The 23,236-nt window shown below is 43.5% G+C and overlaps 1 protein-coding gene across 2 annotated transcripts in view; it reads right to left on the reverse strand.

The window, feature by feature from the left end:
- Window positions 1-1,568: 1,568 nt before the first annotated feature.
- The window catches only part of PPP6C (protein phosphatase 6 catalytic subunit), a 43,911-nt gene continuing 22,243 nt past the window's right edge, over window positions 1,569-23,236 (reverse strand). For both annotated transcript variants that reach the window (XM_073590736.1, XM_073590737.1), the window contains 5 exons: window positions 17,796-17,861; window positions 7,152-7,293; window positions 5,312-5,391; window positions 4,846-5,055; window positions 1,569-2,231 (listed from right to left, as the gene is read on the reverse strand). In XM_073590736.1, coding sequence (XP_073446837.1) covers window positions 1,983-2,231; window positions 4,846-5,055; window positions 5,312-5,391; window positions 7,152-7,293; window positions 17,796-17,861 — 747 coding nt within the window. In that variant the 3' untranslated portion in view covers window positions 1,569-1,982. The remainder of the gene's footprint in view (window positions 2,232-4,845; window positions 5,056-5,311; window positions 5,392-7,151; window positions 7,294-17,795; window positions 17,862-23,236) is intronic.

The following is a 23,236-nucleotide window of genomic DNA, read 5'->3' on the forward strand; positions in this document are numbered from 1 at the left end:
ATTTCTATAGGCTGAGCATGCATTAAAGACCTCTTGGCGTACACCCTGGTTACACAGACGGAGAAATATTAATCAGTGCCCTGCAATATGACATCCACAGTCAAATCAATTCATCTCAAGGGAGCAATAATTTAGGATGTTTAAGGAGCAGGGACTAAAACAGAATTTATCATTTATAATTTTAGCTTTCTTCAAAGGGGTTGTCCATGATCTGAAGCGATCAGAGCTGGTACTCAGGTGCTCCACTTGTGGTTTGTGTTCACACAGACAAGTGGTCTATGTGAATGGGGAGCTAGCTGATTGAATCAGCAGCGATGGGGGCTGGATTATGCACTGAAACGAACCACACTGAAAAGGTGGGCTGAGCAGTCGGGCAGACCCCTCATACACAGCACTGATCATCTGCAGAAACAGAAGTTTCCTCTCTGTTAAACCCAAACCAGAAGTACCAAAGCTGCCAAGACACAAAATCAGAGTGGATATCTGAAAAATCAAGGAATATTTATTGAAAAGAATCTATCAGTAGGATCATCACTCCTAAATCATCTATATGGGCTTAGGAAGATGAATAAAATGAGACCTTGATATCCAAGATCTGATATTTTATTCCAGAGAAATATACACTTTAACATTTAAATGAGCTAAGATCTATGGGCCGGGCATAGATCTCCCCGAGAATCTGCCCCCAGAGCTTATTGTAAATCAAAGTATGAGACATGTAATGACTGACAGTCCGCTGTCCTGATCTACATGTCTCACAGTGGTAACAACCTGTCATTTACAATAAGCTCTGGAGACAGATTCTCGGGGAGATCAATGTCCGGCCCATAGAGCTTAACAGCCAATTGCATATTAAGAAAAACGTGTATATCTCGCGAATAAAACATCAGAACGCAGCTATCAAGGTATTTTATTCAGCTTCCCATGATCTACATGCCCATGTAGACGGGTTAAGAGGCATTATCCTACTGACAGATTCCCTTTAATGCAGAGTATATTAGCATGTGGTTTATATTTCTAGGTGTTAACTCAAGAAGATAAACCCTTTAAGGTGTGAAGACTTCGTTCATATACAGTGTAGCTTTCGCCATCAGAATGATCTGCAAAATAGCGCAAATGGATAGTGGAAAAGTATAACCATTTTCAGAGCTTATGCTGCCAAACCCATGATCAGGCCAGGGCAGATCATTTTTGCTCTCATATAATACTTGTGAGCCTGGCCTTACGTTACTGGAACAAAATCAAGTAGAGGTTTAAGATTTTTTGCCTGTATAAGATGTGATTAAAGGGGATGACCAGTGAAAACAAGTTATCACCTATCCTCAGGCTAAGTGATAACTTACTGATCATGGGGGTCCAATAGCTCAGACCTACACAGATGTGTCGCATCATCACCGATTAGACACGGATGACCCATCCTAAGAATAAGCCATCAATGTTAAAGACCAGGACTACCCCTTTTAACCAATATGTCATTTCATCCGAGATTCATGAAGAGGTCTCCACGATATTAGTGAATGGAAGAATATCAGCAGCAAAAGAAAAAAAAAAAGGAAAACCCATGGACCTTAAGTGCCATAGACTTTAATAAATGTTCATCTTGTAAATGGCCATTAATGGCTAACCATTTGGCACAACGTATTAATCATTTATGGATTCTGAAGTTATAAGCCGCAGTATCGGGTTTTTCATATTGATATTTATCTTTCTTAAGCTTAGGTTCTAACCTCAAAAAGGATAAACTGATAATGGAAGGGAAGAAAACAAGAACTTTACTGACACCTTTTGGTGCTCGATTAGCGGCAAAACTTTCATAAGCCGCTCAGTGGAAAAAAAAAAAATATAGAAATATTAACATTACATGTTTGATAATTTAAAAGAAAGGCAAGATGCAGCATTTCAGCAGCAAAGTGCTTAAAATGAACAAAACAAGAAAAAAAAAAAAAAAACTGATCCAGCACAGAAGGACAGGTGGGGAGGCTTCAGAGGAAATACGGTGTGGTGGTTCTGGGTGGAATGACCCGTTCAGAATCTGGGACAGCACGAAATAATTTGGGTTCTCGAGTGTTCACATCTTTAAAAACCATAATGGAAGCGATGTTGCCGCAGCGGTAGCAGTAGTTTGGGGCGGACCAGACTGTTACCAGCTTCTCGTCAAACATGAACTTGTAGCCCTCGTGCACTAGCTGATGCGCTCGACAGATGAGTTTCAGGTTATTTATGTGCACAAACTAAAAAGGCAAAAGGAAGAGGAACAAACAAATGTTTACTTAAATGTCCAGTTTACATAAATTTTATTCCCACAATCACATTTTTCACAAAACACAGAATCAACATAACTATTTTTAATATACAGATCAAGTCCAACAAAGTTTCTTTCATCTACCTTTGTGTCTTTTTCATCTTTTTATACCTCTCTGAGCATCCAGCTTCATAGAGCTGGAGGACAGCCCTTTTCATAGCTGATAAAGGTACATTTTCCAGCAGCACCCTGCTTCGCCTCAGTGCTGCAGGCCCCTCACTCAATTTACTTTATTTCTTTATTTCAAAACTGGTAAAAGTGAGACGATTTAAAATAATATAAAAGCTTATTTTTTTGGTTCTATGTATACAGCTCTGGCAAAAATTAAGAGACCACTACAAAAATTTCAATTTGTCTGATTTTTCTCTTTATAGGTATATTTGAGTAAAATGGAAATTCCTCTTTTTCTATAAACTTCTGACAGCATGTCTCCAAATTTCCAAGAACTAAATTTTGGATTTCTTTTCAGAAAATGAGAAATGGGCAAAATAACAAAATATGCAGTCCTTGCAGACCTCAAATAATGCTGAGAAAACAAGTTCATAATCATTTAGAAACAGCGATACTAATGTTTTAACTCAGGAAGAGTTCAGAAATCAATATTTTATGTAATAACCATGATTTTTAATCACAGCTTTCATGCGTCTTGGCATGCTTTCCACCAGTTTTTCACACTGCTTTTGGGTGACCTTATGCCACTCCTGGTACAAAAATGAAAGCAGTTTTTATTTTTTTGATGGCTTGTGACTATCCATCTTTCTCTTGATTACATTCCAGAGGTTTTCAATGGGATTCAGGTCTGGAGATTGGGCTGGCCATGACAGGGATTTTATGTGGTGGTCCTTCACTACACATTGATTGACCTAGCTGTGTGGCATGGCACATTGTCCTGCTGGAAAAACTAGTCCTCAGAGTTGGGGAACATTGCCTGAGCAGAAGGAATCAACTATTTTTCCAGGATAACCTTGTATGCGGATTGATTCATACATCCTTTGCAAAGATTAACCTGCCCAATTCCAGCCTTGCTGAAGCATCCCCAGATCATCACTGATCCCCCACCAAATTTCACAGTGGGTGCAAGACACTCCAAGTCTATGTCTAAACATTAGACGACCAGGTGTTGGGCAAAGCTGAAAATTAGACTCAGAGAAGATTAACTTTCTCCAAACCTCTATTGTCCAATCCTTATGGTCTTCAGCAAACTTCAGCCTGGCTCTCCTTTGCTTCTCATTGATGAAAGGCTTTTTTCTACCTTTACATGACTTGAGCCCTGCCTCTAGGAGCCTGTTACAAACTGTTCTTGCCATGCACTTCACCCCAGCTGCCATTTGCCATTCCTTTTGTAGGTCACTTGATCTTATCCTGCGGTTGCTGAGTGATATTCGAATAAGATGACGGTCACCTCAGTCAGTGGAGAATCATTTTTGCCCTCTGCCCGTCTGTAGCTTTGTTGTCCCCAATGTCTGCTGCTTGACCTTGCTGTAATGGACTATCATCTTAGAAATTTTAAGGATGGCTGCAACATGACGCTCACTGTATCCCTCTGCTAGTAAAGCCAGAATTGAGCCCTTCTTTTCCTCATTCAAGACTTTTCTTTTCAATTCCTTTGGCACGGTTAAGTTATTTTTTCATTCCTATTACTTTTGGGATATTACTAGCAATTGTTTTGCCATCCAGCTTGTCCTATTGCATGAGGATTGTGAACACCACAGCAGGGTTTTTATACTTTCCTTCGTTAAATAAGATTTGGTTCAAGTGATCACCTAATCAGAAGCACATTAAGTAGAATGAGGTGTACTCTGGTTGAAATGCAACTGACACTGGAATGGAATGGCTGTCAGACATGTAGAGAAGCTGATTTTTATAAAACTGTGCGTGTGTGTGTAGTATACAATATAAATTGCGGTCTTTGAAGTTCAGCATGTGTCTGACCTTCAGAGGAGTATGAACATGGTGGCAACAGGGGGCCTTCAGATCCTCCACAATTATATTGCTAGGGGCAGTGAGCGCATGCACTGGCGATCAAACTATTGAAATCCCACTGTCCGTGATTGACAGAGGCATGTAAATGGTTAAGCAGCGATATGCTGCTGTTACGGGCAGATGGCGGGTATGCATTACAGCCGGCATCTGCTGTGTATGGAGCGGGCACAACTCCTGAATACGCCCAATACTCGCGTACTCTGTACAGGTACGGCAGGGTGTGTGATTGGATTAATAAGTACGCTAAATAAGGAAATATGGTTGGTAACGACTACAAAAGTCAAACAAAATCTCGTTTCATGGTTATAATCAGGTCGGATTTTAGCTTCCTGGTCTCCTGGGTCTCTGTATTTGCCACTGCAGATGTGACCGTTGCAGTCCCTGGTTGTAGGGGGTCGCCACTAGGGCTGGAGATTTGAGTGTTGGGAGGTTATCACTCCAGCACGAGTTACGGAGACCACAGACAATCACAACCTATTATTTTAACTTTTCCCAAAACACACAAAAAAAAAATTCCAAAGCTTCCAATCCCCGAAAATTCTAACAGCACAACAATTTACCTCATTGGTGACTTTTGCTCCGAACAGCCAACCTGCCCCTCTGGGGCTGATAGCCCAAGTGTCCACATCCTCAGGATCTGACCATACCAGGTCGCAGAAGGCTCCTTTGTGAGGGATTTCTTGATTCCGTTCTATAGTCCGGATCTGATCCAAGGTCTTTATGTCTGGGGACAACCCACCATGTACGCAAAGGATCTGTTCATCTATCAACTAGAAACAAAAGAAAAAACAATGCAGTAACCTAATAATCAAAATATCACTTGCGCCACCACAGATGTATTCCCTCATTGGTCCAGGCCAGTATTCAAAATCGGGACTAGAGTTTTACACGCTCCACCATGGATCAGCTAGAGGTTGTTGGGAGACTTTCAATCAAAAGTGTATATATAAAAAAATAGCTTTTATAAAATGGGGAAAAATGAAGTGTATAAAAAATTTGTTTAAATAAAACAAAGGGGGTACTTACGGCTGCTACGGTCAGCATATCGAACACCTTGGTACAGTACCGCCATGCATTGGCATTACCATATTTTGTTTGGCACTCATCTGGCAGAAAAAAAAAATACAAAAAACACAAAACACATGTATTACCAATTACAACCACACATAAAATGATCTGTTGGTTAGCAAACTGTGGCTCTCTACGTGTTATGATGCCACAATCATAGCAAGTCCTGGATCAAGGACTATGGAAACTTTGCAAAGGCTAAATAGCCAGAAAACAATTTCAACATTGCAGGCCATTTGCACGGCCCCGTCCATCAGCCACAGCATCCACCTGTGGCCACCTGACAAGAGCCTGAAGTACCACCTCTTACTTGACAGCATCCCTTTCTCCTCTTTTGATTAGCTGACCTGACACAACAACATCGTTGCAGAGTAAACCACGTGACGTCACACCAGACCGACTAACCAAAAGAAGAGCCAATGATACTAGGAGGTATGAGGTGGTTATTGGGGCAAAGATCAGTGACAAGGCTGACACACTGGGTCCTGTGAATCTGTTTGCACAACATCTACTCATGTACACCGGTTTTAGTTGATGCATTATGGATTGTCTGCCAGCTTGTTTCCCAGCTGTTCTAGTTCCCCTGCTGCAGACTACATTTACCAAGATGCCTCTGGCTTAGCAGAAAGAGCAGAATTTCATCACATTTCCCTGGTCTGTGAAAAGATAGCTAATAATAGATAAGAAACATGGGCGCAGGTTTAATTAGATTGGTAGTGCCTTTGTGATATGTACTTTCAAAGATATAGAGCTTGACTATGCTTCTGTTCACCTGTTTAATAATTCACTATCTAAGCAATAACTCAGACCTGTGAAACTAAATTGTATTAACAATTTAATGTGCGAATTGCTATTTTCCCATAATTATTTTGACAAAATACACTTGTATTATTTTGGTGTATGTATATGTGCACATGTTGTTTCTCTTTTTTTTCTTGGTTAATAAACGAATAAAAATAAAAAAACAAACAAACATGGTCGCAGGCTGCCTCCTGTTCGAGATGGGTTTCTCCCTGATAACATTTACAAGCAGAAGGCATAGAATACAGGTTTAAAGGGTTTGTCTCAAATTCATAAATGGGTAAAATTGCACTGTTATTATAAGAACAAGCAATTTTGCCATTTAATTCCTCTCTTTTCCACAAGAACAGAGGGATTTTTAATTTCATAGTGTACAGTTCATTGCATAGGTTACCCGCTACCCTGCAGTCCAAGCCTAAGCTCTTACTCATCCTCTCCACTGCTGCTTCAGTCTTGCTGGTGGCCTGCAGTGGAATGAGAGCGCTGCAGCTATTCACCAAGGTCAGCGGCACAACTGAGGTAGAGGATGTGTGCCTCTAAGCTCAGTGCTTTGCTTCAGCACTGTAGATGCAATTCCACTGACACGGCCAGTCAAAGAAATGGGGACAGTGTGAGTAAAAAGCTCAATTTTGTGCCTTTTTTTTTTAAAATTTTTCCTTGATCTTTGAGCCTATTGGTGCAGTAAGATGACCATATAAATCAGATCAAGATCAGAATGCAGTGCATGGACTGGCCGGCAGCCCTCCTGGCTCGAGTGCGACAGCTGCATAAAAATAAAGGAAGTCGTCACGCTCGGGTCGGGAGAGCCACCCGTCAGTCCGTTCTGATCTCATTCTGACTTATATGGCCAACTGACTGCACCATTTGGGGCAATAATCTTTGAAAAGGGACAACCCTTTTAAATGTTTATATTTGGGAAGCTTAAAACATTTTCTAGATTTAAAGGAAAAGCGTAAATTCCCCCCTCAACCGGATCTACCTCCAACTCATGGCTTACCATAGAATCCATATACTTGTGTGATTTGCCGACTTTCGTGATTCCCTCGCAGCAGTGTAATGCGGTCGGGCCACTTGGCTTTCAGTGCAAGAAGGTAGGTGAAGGTTTCCAGGCTGTAATACCCTCTGTCTACAAAGTCTCCCTGAGAATGCACCAAGGTTTGTAGTTAGCTGCAAATTGCACATGAAACTTCAGATACAGTATATAGCGTGGTGTGGATACAAGATGGTGGAAAACAGGCTCATCACAAACTTGTTGCTTCGACCAAACAAAAAAACTAGTTGAACCTTCATAAGTTATCAAGCTTAAGGGGAAGGTGCCATCCAAAAAATATCATTTGTTTTTAATTGCATATGAAAAATAATTTTTAAAAATGTGATATTTTCCACTTTCAAAATACTAGGGGGAGCGGCTGCTGAAATTCGCCATGAAAAGCTAGTGTACAACTAGCTCGCATTACGAGTGCAGTAAATGTGGGCGGGGTCTGTGTGTGACATCACTCCTCTCCTCCCCTTCTGGCTGGTTGCACAAGGATAAGGGAGGATGAAGTTTAGGTTTACAATGTGGAGCCATTTTATGGGCGGCTGCAAAATTATACCGAGATGTGGACAGTGTCACCGAGGACAACCGGCAGTTCAGAATCTGTTATATAACCCCGTTCCACCCACTTCTGTAGCAGCAGTGGTGTAATGAGTAGAGTTGAGCGATACCGTCCGATACTTCAAAGTATCGTATCGGATGGTATCGGCCGATCTTTAAAAAAAGTATCGGTATCGCCGATTCCGATACCGGAAGTCCCATTCAAGTCTATGGGACTTCCGGTATCGGAATAAGAAAAACCCTTTCCTGCCCTTGTACAGCCTCTCTGGGGTCTGTACGGGCCTTTCGGGGGGGCTGTGCCGGCCTGCCAGGGGGTCTGTGCAGGCTCCGGGGGGCTGTGCCGGCCTGCCGGGGGGCTGTGCCGGCCTGCCGGGGGGCTGTGCCGGCCTGCCGGGGGGCTGTGCCGGCCTGCCGGGGGGCTGTGCCGGCCTGCCGGGGGGCTGTGCCGGCCTGCCGGGGGGCTGTGCCGGCCTGCCGGGGGGCTGTGCCGGCCTGCCGGGGGGCTGTGCCGGCCTGCCGGGGGGCTGTGCCGGCCTGCCGGGGGGCTGTGCCGGCCTGCCGGTGGTCTGTGCAGGCTCCGGGGGGCTGTGCCGGCCTGCCGGGGGGCTGTGCCGGCCTGCCGAGGGGCTGTGCAGGCTCCGGGGGGCTGTGCCGGCCTGCCGGGGGGCTGTGCCGGCCTGCCGGGGGGCTGTGCCGGCCTGCCGGGGGGCTGTGCCGGCCTGCCGGTGGTCTGTGCAGGCTCCGGGGGGCTGTGCCGGCCTGCCGGGGGGCTGTGCCGGCCTGCCGAGGGGCTGTGCAGGCTCCGGGGGGCTGTGCCGGCCTGCCGGGGGGCTGTGCCGGCCTGCCGGGGGGCTGTGCCGGCCTGCCGGGGGGCTGTGCAGGCTCCGGGGGTCTGTGCAGGCATCGTCCGATGGGACTACAAGTCCCATCGGGCGATGCCTGCTACCATGACAGTGATTGACACATTAGCCAATGATGGGACAGTAGTAGTCCCATCATCCGGCTAATGTGTTAAATGTAAAAAAAAAAAAAAAAATTACATGCTACATACATACAACATGCATACTACATACATGCTACATTCATACTACATACTACATACATACTACATTCATACTACATGCAACATACATACTACATGCATGCTACATACATACTGCATGCTACATACATACTACATACATACTACATGCATGCTACATGCATGCTACATACATAACACATATATACTACATGCATGCTACATACATACTACATGCTACATACTACATGCTACATATATACTACATGCATGCTACATACTACATGCTACATACATACTACATATATACTACATGCATGCTACATACATACTGCATGCTACATGCATGCTACATACATACTACATACATACTACATACATACTACATGCATGCTACATACATACCACATACATAACACATATATACTACATGCATGCTACATACATACTACATGCTACATACATACCATATACATACTACATGCATGCTACATACATACTACATGCATGCTACATACATACTACATGCTACATACATACTACATATATACTACATGCTACATACATACTACATATATACTACATGCATGCTACATACATACTACATGCATGCTACATACATACTACATGCTACATACATACCACATACTACATACATACCACATACATACTACATATATACTACATACATACCATATATATACTACATACATACAATACATTCATACAATACATACATAGACATACAGTACATATAACATAGAGTAACATACTTACCAATACTTGTCACATTGTTCCCCGAAGCCATTGTCTTTTCCGGAATAAATATTAACATAACAAACCACAAAAATACTCACCCACGATCCGAAGCAGTCCACGAGTGTGTCCCACGACGATCTTGGGTAGAGAACTGCAGCATCAGATGATGCTGCCGTTCTCTACGGGCTGCAGGAATCCAATGACGGAAGGTAGGTATCCTTCCGCACTGTATTCCTCCGCCACTTAAAAAAAAAAAAAAGTCCCTAGTCTCACTTTATGCCATTGCTGTGTGGGAAATTCCCACGCAGCAATGGCATAAAGTGAGACTAGGGACTTTTTTTTTTTTTTTTAAGTGGCGGAGGAATACAGTGCGGAAGGATACCTACCTTCCGTCATTGGATTCCTGCAGCCCGTAGAGAACGGCAGCATCATCTGATGCTGCAGTTCTCTACCCAAGATCGTCGTGGGACACACTCGTGGACTGCTTCGGATCGTGGGTGAGTATTTTTGTGGTTTGTTATGTTAATATTTATTCCGGAAAAGACAATGGCTTCGGGGAACAATGTGACAAGTATTGGTAAGTATGTTACTCTATGTTATATGTACTGTATGTCTATGTATGTATTGTATGAATGTATTGTATGTATGTAGTATATATGTGGTATGTATGTAGCATGTAGTATGTATGTAGTATGTATGTAGCATGCATGTAGCATGTAGTATGTATGTAGCATGCATGTAGTATATATGTAGTATGTATGTAGCATGCATGTAGTATATATGTAGCATGTATGTAGTATGTATGTGGTATGTATGTAGCATGTAGTATGTATGTAGCATGCATGTAGTATATATGTAGTATGTATGTAGCATGTAGTATGTATGTAGTATGTAGCATGTAGTATGTATGTAGCATGCATGTAGTATATATGTAGTATGTATGTAGCATGTAGTATGTATGTAGTATGTATGTGGTATGTATGTGGCATGTAGTATGTATGTAGCATGCATGTAGTATATATGTAGTATGTAGTATGTATGTAGTATGTATGTGGTATGTATGTGGCATGTAGTATGTATGTAGCATGCATGTAGCATGCATGTAGTATGCATGTAGCATGCATGTAGCATGCATGTAGTATGTATGTAGTATGTATGTAGTATGTATGTAGCATGCAGTATGTATGTAGCATGTATGTAGCATGTATGTAGTATGTATGTAGTATATATGTAGTATGTATGTAGCATGTAGTATGTATGTAGCATGCATGTAGTATATATGTAGTATGTATGTAGCATGCATGTAGTATGTATGTAGCATGCATGTAGTATGTATGTAGTATGTATGTAGTATGTATGTAGCATGTATGTAGCATGTATGTAGTATGTATGTAGCATGCATGTAGCATGTATGTAGCATGCATGTAGTATGTATGTAGCATGTATGTAGTATGTATGTAGTATATATGTAGTATGTATGTAGCATGTATGTAGCATGCATGTAGTATGTATGTAGTATTTTTTTTTTTTTTTTTTTTACATTTAACACATTAGCCGGATGATGGGACTACTACTGTCCCATCATTGGCTAATGTGTCAATCACTGTCATGGTAGCAGGCATCGCCCGATGGGACTTGTAGTCCCATCGGACGATGCTTGCACAGACCCCCGGACATCAGCACAGCCCCCCGGCAGGCCGGCACAGCCCCCCGGCAGGCCGGTACAGACCCCCACAGGGTGCACAGACCACCGGCAGGCCGGCACAGCCCCCCGGCAGGCCGGTACAGACCCCGGGCAGTCCACACAGCCCCCCGGCAGGCCGGCAGAGACCCCCGGAAGGCCCGAAATGACGGCGCATCATGATGCGCACACACCGCGCATCATGATGACGTCAGGCCGTCAATCAACTGAACTTCCGATTCCGATGCCGAATTCCGATATTGAAAAAATATCGGAAGTCGGTATCGGAATTCCGATACAGCAAGTATCGGCCGATACCCGATACTTGCGGTATCGGAATGCTCAACACTAGTAATGAGTGATACACGCCTGTGGGGGTATTACGTATGATGGCATTAGATACACGTCTGGGATGTATCACACATGATGGCATTAGATACATGGTCAATTATCTCAATGTAAGCCTCCTGCATAGTCAGTGATCAGAGCACAGGAGCGAGATGATTACTCCACTGCTCTCTCAACATTGCGGCGGTCAGCAAGCTGACCTTCGTATCCAGGCATCTCATGTCACCGCTAGCACTGAGCACGTGAGCGGTGACAAGGGAAAACTGGAGTTCAGAGCACAGCTGTGGGCTACAACAAAATGACGCTGTTCTCTTACACAGCTATGGTGTGGATAGCCCAGGTCACAGCTAAAGGCAAGCCACAATGCATGAGATCGGACACAGACAGTAGCCTTCTATGTACAGGGGCTGCCATATTTGAAGTGTGTGTTGTGTTCAGACATTCACACCAGCAAATGGCAGCCCACTCTGGATGAAGAAAAAAAAAAAAAAAAAAGAAAAAGAAATAAACAGTTTAACCAGTGCATTTAACTTTGTATTAAAAGTAATCAATTACAAAAATAAAAAAAATTGCGGCATCTTCCTTTTTAAGGGAATGATTATAAGGAGTTTATTTTTTAACATGTATTTTTATGGGAGCTGGGGGAGATTGAAAAATAAAAACACCACGTGCATTATAAGTGTATTTTCCATTGGAATTAATAGCAAACTTATTCAATGAGTGTGTGTGTCCGTTTTAATGCAAATTTTGAAGAAGCCGCTGAAAAGATTCACAAAAACCTCAGTGTAACATAGCTTTACAAGTCAAAAAGGGAAATCTAAAAAGCAAGCTGGTAAATGAAAAGCTTTTAAATATTGTAATCGTCATGAATAATTTTAGATTCCCATTGATAGTATATTTAACTTCTTCAATCTGTCACTACAGTCATTGTCTTTTTTATGTGCATAACCAATGCATGTAGCACATGATTAGCCACTGTTTAAAGAAGCAATCCTCCTCCCATCAAAGCGTTTATCCTCTTAAAGGGAAGGTGCCACCAGTTTTCTTGTAGTTTGCTTTGTCGCGAAACTAAGCATGAAATAGTAGTTAAATTGTATTAATGCAATGTTTGCAATCATTTCTAGAAGAAAAATATTATATTTTCTTTACAAATACATATAATTACCACTAGGGGGAGCATTTTCCATTTTAGACCTCAAGCATCTATAGTAAGATTTACCAGCCTTAGAGTTAGCTGGAAAATTGGGGCAGTAACTGCTGACATCCCCATTTCCCTCCCCTTTTGGGTGTTCTAGTACTCCTGGGGCAGAATAAAGCGCAGCGCCATTTTGTGGGTGACTGCCCTGTGATCTATTGTCACCAGCAGTTACTGCGTGGGACAGCACAGCTTGTTTAGAGGAGCAGAAGATAGTGGACTCGGCAGCATTGTGGAAAGGAGGAAGAGTGAAGACATCTGGTGTGTATGGAGCAGCATTATGAAACAGGGCTGTCAGAAGGAGCTATGATTCATCCCTCAGTAAGATAAGGAGCTGCAGTGAATGGCCACATTGTGAAAGGGGGTGAGATACATCTTGTCTGGCTGAGAGAGACATGGAGACTGAAGGGAGAGAGGGGGAGAGAGGGAGACCATCTGTGGTATGCCGAGGGCTCCATGAAAATGGCAGCAGAACACTCCCACTACTGTGAATTGTGCAACCCACAGAGGCGTGCCCAGTTCACAGCAGTGACAGCTCCATTATAACAGATAGGAGATAACAGACTGGTCACCCTATGACCATGGGGTGCCGTACTATGACACTGAAAGTGTTGTGCTGCTACTGTGGAAGAGGTCAGCCCCCAGTGCCTTCTTTAACGCCTTAACCCCAGATCTTTTTTCGGTTTTGCGTTTTCGTTTCTCACTCCCCTTCTTTCCAGAGCCATAATTTTTTTTTTACTTTTCCGTCAATATGGCCATGTGAGGGCTTACTTTTTGCGGGACGAGTTGTACTTTTGAATATCATTGGTTTTAGCTTGTCGTGTACTCTAAAACGGGAAAAAAAATTCCAAGTGCGGTGAAACTGCTAAAAAAAAGTACAATCCCATACTTGCTTTTTGTGTGGCTTTTTTTGCTAGGTTCACTAAATGCTAAAACTGACCTGCCATTATGATTCTCCAGGTCATTACAAGTTCATAGACACCAAATAGGTCTAGGTTTTTTTTTATCTAAGTGGTGAAAAATAAATAAAAAGTTGCACCATTTTCCGAGACCCGTAGCGTCTCCATTTTTCGTGCTCTCGCGTTGGCTGAGGGCTTATTTTTTGCATGCCGAGCTGATCTTTTTAATGATACCATTTTGGTGCAGACACATTCTTTTGATCACCCGTTATTGCATTTAAATGCAATATCGAGGCGACAAAAAAAACAAACAAAAAAAACGGGCGATTCTGAACGCAGTGTTACCCAATATGTGAATGTGATTGTTTTTTATTTTTATATTTTGAATGGGGCGAAAAGAGGATGATTTAAACATTTTTTTTCCATATTTTTAAAAACATTTTTGTTTAACTTTTGGCATGCTCAATAGCCTCCATAGGAGGCTAGAAGCTGCCATAGCTTGATCGCCTCTGCTACATACAGGCGATGCTCAGGTCGCCTGTATGTAGTAGAATTACTGCATTGCTATGAACTCTGACCACAGGGTAGCACTCATAGCAATCCGGCATCAACAACCATAGAGGTCTCAATCACGTGACGGGGAACAGCGGTGCGCGTATTTCCAGCCTGATGGCTGGAAGAGCATGTTAAATGCCGCTCTCAGCGTTTGACAGCGGCATTTAATTAGATAATGGATCGCAAATCCACCCGTGCCTATTGCGCGCACATGTCAGCTGTTCAAAACAGCTGATATGTCCCGGCTTTGATGCGGGCTCACCACCTGTGCCCTCATCAAAGCAGGGGTACTGCATTGGACGTACTATTTCGTCCAATGGCAGTAGGGGTTAAACTCCTATAACACACAAAATATATTTCAAATGCAATCAAAACTTGGTTATAACAGCATGATATGCCACATTACTTTAAGATCTACAAACGCGGTACCTTCCCTGAAATATATTGCAGTCATCATATTATATAGCACTGTGAATTTACAATTGCTCATTTTGCCTTTCTACCCAGTTACTTCTTCACTTTTTATCTGCTCTGTGTAGGAACAGGAAGTCTCTTGTCCCTGCATTTATCATCCCCCTCTTCAATTCCTGACCTCGGTGCTCCCTCCTCCCCGTCAAGTCCCCTGCCAAGGACTTTTGCAGTGATGAGTCACACAAAGAAAATTGACCACCTGTTTCTACATAGAGCTTAGAAGGATTCAGCTCGTCAGTTATTAATCACATGATATCATAGACCTAATGGAAAAGAGGAGAATTATTTGGGTAGAAAGGCAAAATGAGCAATTGTAAGTACACAGTGCTATATAATATGATGATTGCAATATATTAACACGTAAAAACGTTGATGGTAGTGCACTTACGCAGGAGTGCAAAGGGGGACACAGTGGTGATGTTGGACCTTAGGTTATATGGGAAAAACCTGGTGACAGGTTCCCATTAACCCCTTCATGACCCAGCCTATTTTGACCTTAATGACATGGCCATTTTTTGCAATTCTGAGCAGTGTCTCTTTATGAGGTATTAACTCAGGAACGCTTCAACCCATCTTAGCGATTCTGCGAATGTTTCTTCGTGACATATTGAGTTTCACGTTAGTGGTAAATTTAGGTCGATAATTTTTGCGTTTATTTGTGGAAAAAAAACAGAAATTTGGCGAAAATTTCGCAATTTTCAAATGTTGAATTTTTATTCTGTTAAACCAGAGAGTTATGTGACACAAAATAGTTAAGAAATAACATTTCCCACATGTCTATTTTACATCAGCACAATTTTGGAAACAATTTTTTTTTTTTTTTTTTTAGGAAGCTATAAGGGTTAAAAGTTGACCAGCGATTTCTCATTTTTACAACAAAATTTACAAAACCATTTTTTTTTTTTTTTTTAAGGGACCACCTCACATTTGAAGTCACTTTGAGGGGTCCACATGGCAGAAAATACCCAACAGTGACACCATTCTAAAAACTGCACCCCCTCAAGCTACTCAAAACTACATTCAAGAAGATTATTAACCCTTCAGGTGCTTCACAGGAACTAAAGCAACGTGGAAGGAAAAAAATGGACATTTTAATTTTTTCAACAAAAATATTCTTTTAGCATCAATTTTTTCATTTTCACATGTGTAACAGGATAAAATGGATCCTAAAATTTGTTGGGCAACTTCTCCTGAGTACACCGATACCTCATATGTGGTCATAAACCACTGTTTGAGTGCACGGCAGGGCTCAGAAGGGTAGGAGCGCCATTTGACTATTTGAATGAAAATTAGCTCCAATCGTTAGCGGACACCATGTCGTGTTTGGAGAGCCCCTGTGTGCCTAAACATTGGAGCTCCCCCACAAATGACACCATTTTGGAAAATAGACCCCCTAAGGAACTTATCTAGATGCATAGTAAGGACTTTTAAACACCAGGTGCTTCACAGAAGTTTATAACGCAGAGCCGTGAAAATAAAAAAAAAATTTTCACCTCAAAAAATGTTTTTTTAGCCCGCTATTTTTTATTTTTTATAATGGTAACAGGAGAAATTGGACCCCTAAAGTTGTTGTCCAGTTTGTTCTGAGTACGCTGGTACCCCATATGTGGGGGGATAATCACTGTTTGGGCACACGTCGAGGCTCGGAAGGGAAGTAGTGACGTTTTGAAATGCCGACTTTGATGGAATGGTCTGTGGGCGTCAAGTACGTTTGCAGAGCCCCTGATGTGCCTAAACAGTGGAAACCCCCACAAGTGACCCCATTTTGGAAACTAGACCTCCCAAGGAACTTATCTAGATGTGTGGTGAGCACTTTGAACCCCAAGTGCTTCACAGTTTAGAACGCAGAGCCGTGAAAATAAAAAAAATCATTTTTTCCCACAAAAATAATTTTTTTAGCCCCCAATTTTTTATTTTCCGAAGGGTAACAGGAGAAATTAGACCCCCAAAGTTGTTGCGCAATTTTTCCTGAGTACGCTGATACCCCATATGTGGGGGTAAACCACTGTTTGGGCACACGTCGGGGCTCGGAATGGAGGGAGCACTGTTTGACTTTATGAACGCAAAATTGGAGGGAATAAATGGTGGCAAGATGTCGCATTTGGAGACCCCGTGATGTGCCTCAACAGTGGAAATCCCTCAATTCTAACTCCAACCCTAATCCCAACACACCCCTAACCCTAATCCCAACCCTAACCACAACCCTAACCCCAACTTTAACCCTAACCCCAATTCCAACCCTAACCCCAATTCCAACCCTAACCCTATTTCTAACCCTAATTCCAAACCCAACCCCTAATTCCAACCCTAACCCCTAATTCCAACCCTAATGGAAAAATAAAAAATATTTTCTTTATTTTATTATTTGTACCTGCCTATGGGGGTGATAAGGGGGGGCGGTGATTTACTTTTTTTTTTTTATTTTGATCACTGTGAGAGTTTATCACAGTGATCAAAATAAATGAATGAATCTGCAGCATTGCAGATTCGAGCAGGCGCACTGCGCATGCGCCCGTCATTTTCCAAGATGGCGGCACCCATGATCCGGGACGGAGGGCCACCGGGAACCAGAGCGGGACATACTAGGTACCGGGAGGGGTGAGGGAAATCGGACTACGGGTGGGGAGCGGAGGGAAGGGGAGGGGGAGCAGATCATGATGGCAGCGGCCAATTGCTGCCGTCAGTCCGTTGCGGGGGCCAATCGCCCCAGCCAGCCGGTGGGGGGGGGTCATTTTAGTGTCTCCAGCCATGGCCGATGCTACTGCAGCATCGGCCATGGCTGGATTGTAATATTTCATCAAATTTCATAGATGAAATATTACTGTTGCTGATTGGTTGTTTCACTTTTAACAGCCAATCAAGCGATCGTAGCTACGTGGGGGCTAAGCCACACCCCCTGTGGTGAAGCACAAAGCCTCCTATGTGCGCGCGGGTTGGGTGACCTTTCAGTGACCCCGGTCACCCGACCCGCACGAGGATGATTTATATCATGACGCCTACATAGGCCTCATGGGTCGTACTGGCACAGCTTTTCATGCCGCCTACGTAGGCGTCATGGGTCGGGAAGGGGTTAAACGACTCCCTGTAACCCTACATAATGGACATAACGACTTACCATAAATATGTAATTTGTGTCAGGGACTTGTCCTCCGGTTCTGAAGAGTTCACACAGATCATAAAACTGGAAGCCAGAAAAATTGAAAATTATACACACACAAATACATAAAATATATAAACACAGAGCTCAGAACATGAGTACACACCCTTTGAACCACAAGATTTTTATTCACATCTCACTGAGAACAAGAACAATTTTCAAAGTGTTAACAAGATTGAATTTAAAGGAAGTAATATAACTTTCACTACAAAATCTTCAGTTACCCTAAAACTAATTGATGCAAAAAAAAGATCACTTCCCACATCAAAAACAAGGACATCTAGCATTTCATATGACTTCCATGATTTTTTTTTTTTTTAGGGCAACACCAAGTCAGCGACATATCGCAGCACTAATCTTTTCCATTCTTCAAGAATGATGTCTACTAGAGCCTGGATGCTAGACAGAGTGATGCTCAACTTGTCTCTTGAGATCTTCCTATAGGTGTCTGGTTATGCTCAGATCAAGGGACACTTGGCCACGGTGTCACTTTCATCCTGTTCTTCAGAAATGTAACGTGTTTTGGATCAATGTCATGTTGGAAAAGTGTATTTCTGCCAAAGGTACGGAGTGATGGTAGCATCTACTCTCAGTATAGAGCAGTGTATCTAAATTCACGACACCATTAATGACACACGCGCCGTTCTCTCAACAAAAGGACATCTTACAATACATTTTCTTTTTGTTGAGAGAACGGCACGTGTATACTTCATCTCTGGCACTTGAAATGATTACGTCTGCACGGATATATATGTTCTGGAATAAGGAGTCTGTTGCGCGTGTGCATATATTGAGAGAACGGCACATGCGCACTTTATCTTTTGCATTCGACATGACTACGTTTGCGCCTATATATATATGCCCTGGAACAATGAGTCTGTGAGTGAATTGCGTGTGCGACTGCTGGTATCTTACAGGTCTAAACTTCTACTGCGCCTGCACCGCCACACTGTCCGACGCGTGCCCGCTGTATCTGTGGAATTTTTCCTGATGCGCACGCGCCCTTTGTCAGCTCTCCGTGCATGCGCAGAGCATTTCTGATTCAATTTTATTTACAATGTCTTTATATGGACAGACAAGATGGCCGCATCCATGTCTTCCCATGTGTTCCATCGCACGTCTCCCTTTTCACAGGTGAATCACATATCGTATTATCAATACGTGTGTGTGTGTACACCCCATGATTGTTAAGCAGAACATGCTATCTTTTTACCCCGAGGAAGCCACATTTGTGGCGATAAACGTGGGAACCCACACTTTCTTTTTCCCTTGCTCTTATGGCCTTGGCTTAAATCTTAGGATCCACACTTACCTTGGTGTGAGCGTGCTACAACCTAGGAATGGGTTTGTTATCTTTTTCAGTCTATGTGCTTTATCAGCTCTGAATTTGTGGCTACATTATGAGGAGCCTGAATTTATCAGGTTAAAATTCTCTCTCTCTCATATGCCATTTTTGGTGTGTTTTCTTGGGCCCATATGGTACTGTATGTATATATATATATATATATATATATATATATATATATAAGTATAGCCATATAGGATTTATCTATGGCATTTGTTATAGCCTAGTATATGTGCAACACATTTGATAGTGGTCTTATTGTATATTCTTGTCTTGGGGATTTTTCTGTGTAGGAGGTCATGGAATCTATACAAAGGCATGACTTATAGGTCCTTTTGTCTTTTAAATGTTTTTAACCCAAATTGTGTGTTTTCTGCCTGTTTGTAACTTTTGATATTTGCTAATAAAGTGTTACAATTATACCCTATATACAATTGAGGTGTTCCCTTGATATATGGGCATGATCTTTTCCTCTTGCTTTTGGTACTTAATATATCCTACTTGCTGCCTAAAGGCCCCGTCGAGATCGCTGTATGTGACGGGGATCAGCGACCGGCCCCCCCTGCCCGGTATCGCTGATCATTCTATATCGGCCTGGGCCATTTTTTGATCGCTGGTCTTCCGCTGGCCGCGGCTCCTCAATACCCGCTGTTTACATTAGAGACCAGCTTGCTCGCTGGTCCTGATCGCTGGTGAGTCTGTCTATGTGACAGCTCACCAGCGATCAGCCTAACGAAGTCCCAGCGATCCCATCCATGTCGGATCGTTGGTGGGATCGCTGGGACATTGTTACGTGTAACGGGGCCTTAAGGAACAAAGATATCTTTCAGATCACCAACTAGTGACCAGCCTTGATCCTTGTAGTTAAAGGGAACCTGTCACCCTCCCAGGACTTTTTTCAGTTAAAGAGCCACCTTCAGCAGCACCAAGGCTGCACTCTGTGAAGGTGGCTCTTCTGTTTCTGACCCCTAGTAACGCTTAAATATCGACTTTTATAAATAGCTCCTCATACCTGTAATGTGTCCCATAGGTATGGTGTGTCCCCCTGTATCAGCCACCTACCATCCGTCCATCATGCCTGTCCTGTGTCTCGGCGCCGCCCACCATCTGTCCATCATGATGCCCCTGTGCGTCGCCGCATCATCTTGTCCGAGAACCGCCATCAGGCTATTGCACCTGCGTGTTGCGGAAGCCCCAGCCCCGCAGTGTGAATACCAGGGCTGTGGAGTCGGAGTCAGTGCTCATTTTGGTGGAGTTGGTATAAAATGGACCGACTCCTAAAATATATAATAAATTGGGTACAGTAGTTCAATGCAGAATGTGCTGAATATTTTTTCATAGGAATTTGGGAAAGTTTAAAAATATATAAATGGCTGTTCTATTCCTGATCTAAGGCTACATTCACACACAGCGTTTTTGCTGCGTTTTTTGAGGATACGTTTTTCAGCTGTAAAAGCAGATCAGCTTTTTAAAAACCGCATCACCTGAAAGGTTTTTGAGCTCATAGATAATGTTTTCAATAGCAAAAGCAGATTAGAAAAACACCACACAAACTGACATGCTCATTCAGCCCAAAAACGGATCCTCACAAAACGATGTGTCTGAATGTCATATCTTGAAACCCATTGACTTTGCTGGGATGCAGAGTCACTGCATTGTACTGCAAAAAATGGATCCGCAAAAACGCTGTGTGTGAATCATGGCCGTAGCCAGCAAGGGGCAGAGGGGGCAGCTGCCCCCCCCCCCTAGAAGCAGGGGCACGCACCTATCAAAACTCACTTGTATGCTGCAGTGCTCCTGTCCCGCACCTGCTCCAGACTGCAGGGGGCAATCTCCCCTCCTCTGTCCCGTCTTCTGCTGTCTTCACCAGAGAGAGGAGGTGTGCCTGCCCTGCACAGGATCCGATTCCTGGGCCCGGAGCTGGCGAAAGTTGTGCACACGCTGCAGCTGGCAATAAGAGATAGTCTGCATTCACTTGGTACGTCACTCAGCTTTCCACAAAGACTTCTTACCTCTGCACATAGCATTCACTTGGTATGTCTCTCAACTAACCCCCTGCTTTACCCCAGTATTATTTATGACCTTGTTTACTTTGGCTTGATCATATGCATCTGGTCCACTCTTAATTATCTGACCAAGAGGAGCACAGACCACTCCTCTCAGCTTCACACCTGAATGCACTTTGTAGCACATATATTGCATAGCACAAGTCTGCCAAGACTTTAGTCTGCAGTGTGTATCCTAGAAGTGTGTATCTTAAAAGTGTGAGATGATATGAAAATATGAATTAATCCAGAATTGGAACAGAAGGTAACTGGAAAGAGTTAATGTAAACAATGTTTCTGTTTGTTTCCACTCTAACCCCTATAATCCTTCACTTTCTGATAACCCCACTAATCCCTACATCTAGTAAGGAACTGTTCATCTCTTCTTCAATCCTTCCAATCCATCTCGCCTCTTCCTCAGATCTGTTCCTCAACATACAATCCTCTGTCTCCAAACACAGACAGCCCCCTCATGCCCTCTCCTGCTCCCACCTGCTAACACTCTCTGCTCCTCCTCACTGCCGGCGATATCTCTCCAAATCCTGGTCCTCCTCACCACAATTCCACAGTCATCTCTACCTCCCATCCACACCCAATCACAACTTTCCGTAACCACTCCAACCTTATACACATTCGCCCAACCCCAGCTTCCCCAGTCCCACTAACAGGAGCTCTGTGGAACGCTCGCTCTGTCTGCAACAAACTTTTTCATCCATGATCTATTTATTACTAACAAACTTTCCTTCCTCGCCATCACCGAAACCTGGCTCACCTCCTCTGACACAGCCTCTCCTGCTGCACTCTCATAAAGGTGGATTCCACCTTTCCCACACCCCCCGCCCCAGCTGCAAGCATGGTGGAGTTAGTTTTCTTCTGTCAGATAACTGCTCCTTCACCCCAATCCCACTGCCGCCCTCTCTTACCCTCCCTTCCTTCGAGGTGCACTCTGTGCGCATCTACTCCCCCTCCAACCACCAAAAAGCTGTCATATTCCGCCCTCCAGGGTCAGCCACCACCTTCTTTGACCACTTCACCACCTGGCTACTCCATTCCTTTCCACTGATATCCCCACTATCATCTTGGGTGACTTCAACATCCCCATTGACACTTCCCTCTCAGCTGCCACTAAACTTCTATCTCTCACTTCCTCCTTCGGCCTCACTCAATGGTCTTCTGCAGCCACTCACAAAGATGGCCACACACTAGACCTCATCTTCACCCGCCTCTGCTCCCTATCTAGCCTCTCTAACTCACCTCTTCCTCTCTCTGACCACAAACTACTTACATTCTCTTCCCTCTCCTCCTCAGGTCCACAATCCCCACCTCAAAAACTCGCACACCCTCGCAGAAATCTTCAACACCTCGATCTACACTCACTTTCTGAATCCCTCCTCCCTCTTACAGGCATAAGTTCCCTACACAATGCGGATGCCGCTCTATATAACACCACAATAGCTGTAGCTTTGGAATCAGTTACCCCTCTCAAACATACCAAAACTTGCAAAATCAACAGACAGCCCTGGCACACCAGTCTGACCAAAGAACTGAGGCGGGCTTCCAGGGCTGCTGAGCGGAGATGGAAAAAATCCCACTCCAATGAGGACTTCATCACATTCAAACTGTCCCTCACTACTTTTTCAAGGCCACACTAGCTGCAGCAAAACAAACCTACTTCTCATCTCTAATATCCTCCCTGTCTCACAACCATAAACAGTTATTCAACACCTTCAATTCTCTCCTCCACCCCCCAGCACCTCCTCCCTCTCCACTCATCTCAGCTGAAGACTTTGCCTCAATTTTCAAGAAGATTGATAACATCAGAGACAGTTTTGGTCAACAACCCCCAGTGCCCTTCCTCCTACCTGCCCTGCCCTCCTCCCCCAAAACCAACTTCTCCACCATTACAGAAGATCGACTCTCCACTCTACTCTCAAGATCACATCTCATTACCTGTGCACTTGACCCGATCCCATCCCACTTCATCCCAAACCTCACCACAGTCTTCATCC

Source organism: Dendrobates tinctorius, unplaced genomic scaffold, assembly GCF_039654945.1.
Source record: "Dendrobates tinctorius isolate UK_male_01 unplaced genomic scaffold, ASM3965494v1 ptg000120l, whole genome shotgun sequence".
Classification (NCBI taxonomy): Eukaryota; Metazoa; Chordata; class Amphibia; order Anura; family Dendrobatidae; genus Dendrobates; species Dendrobates tinctorius.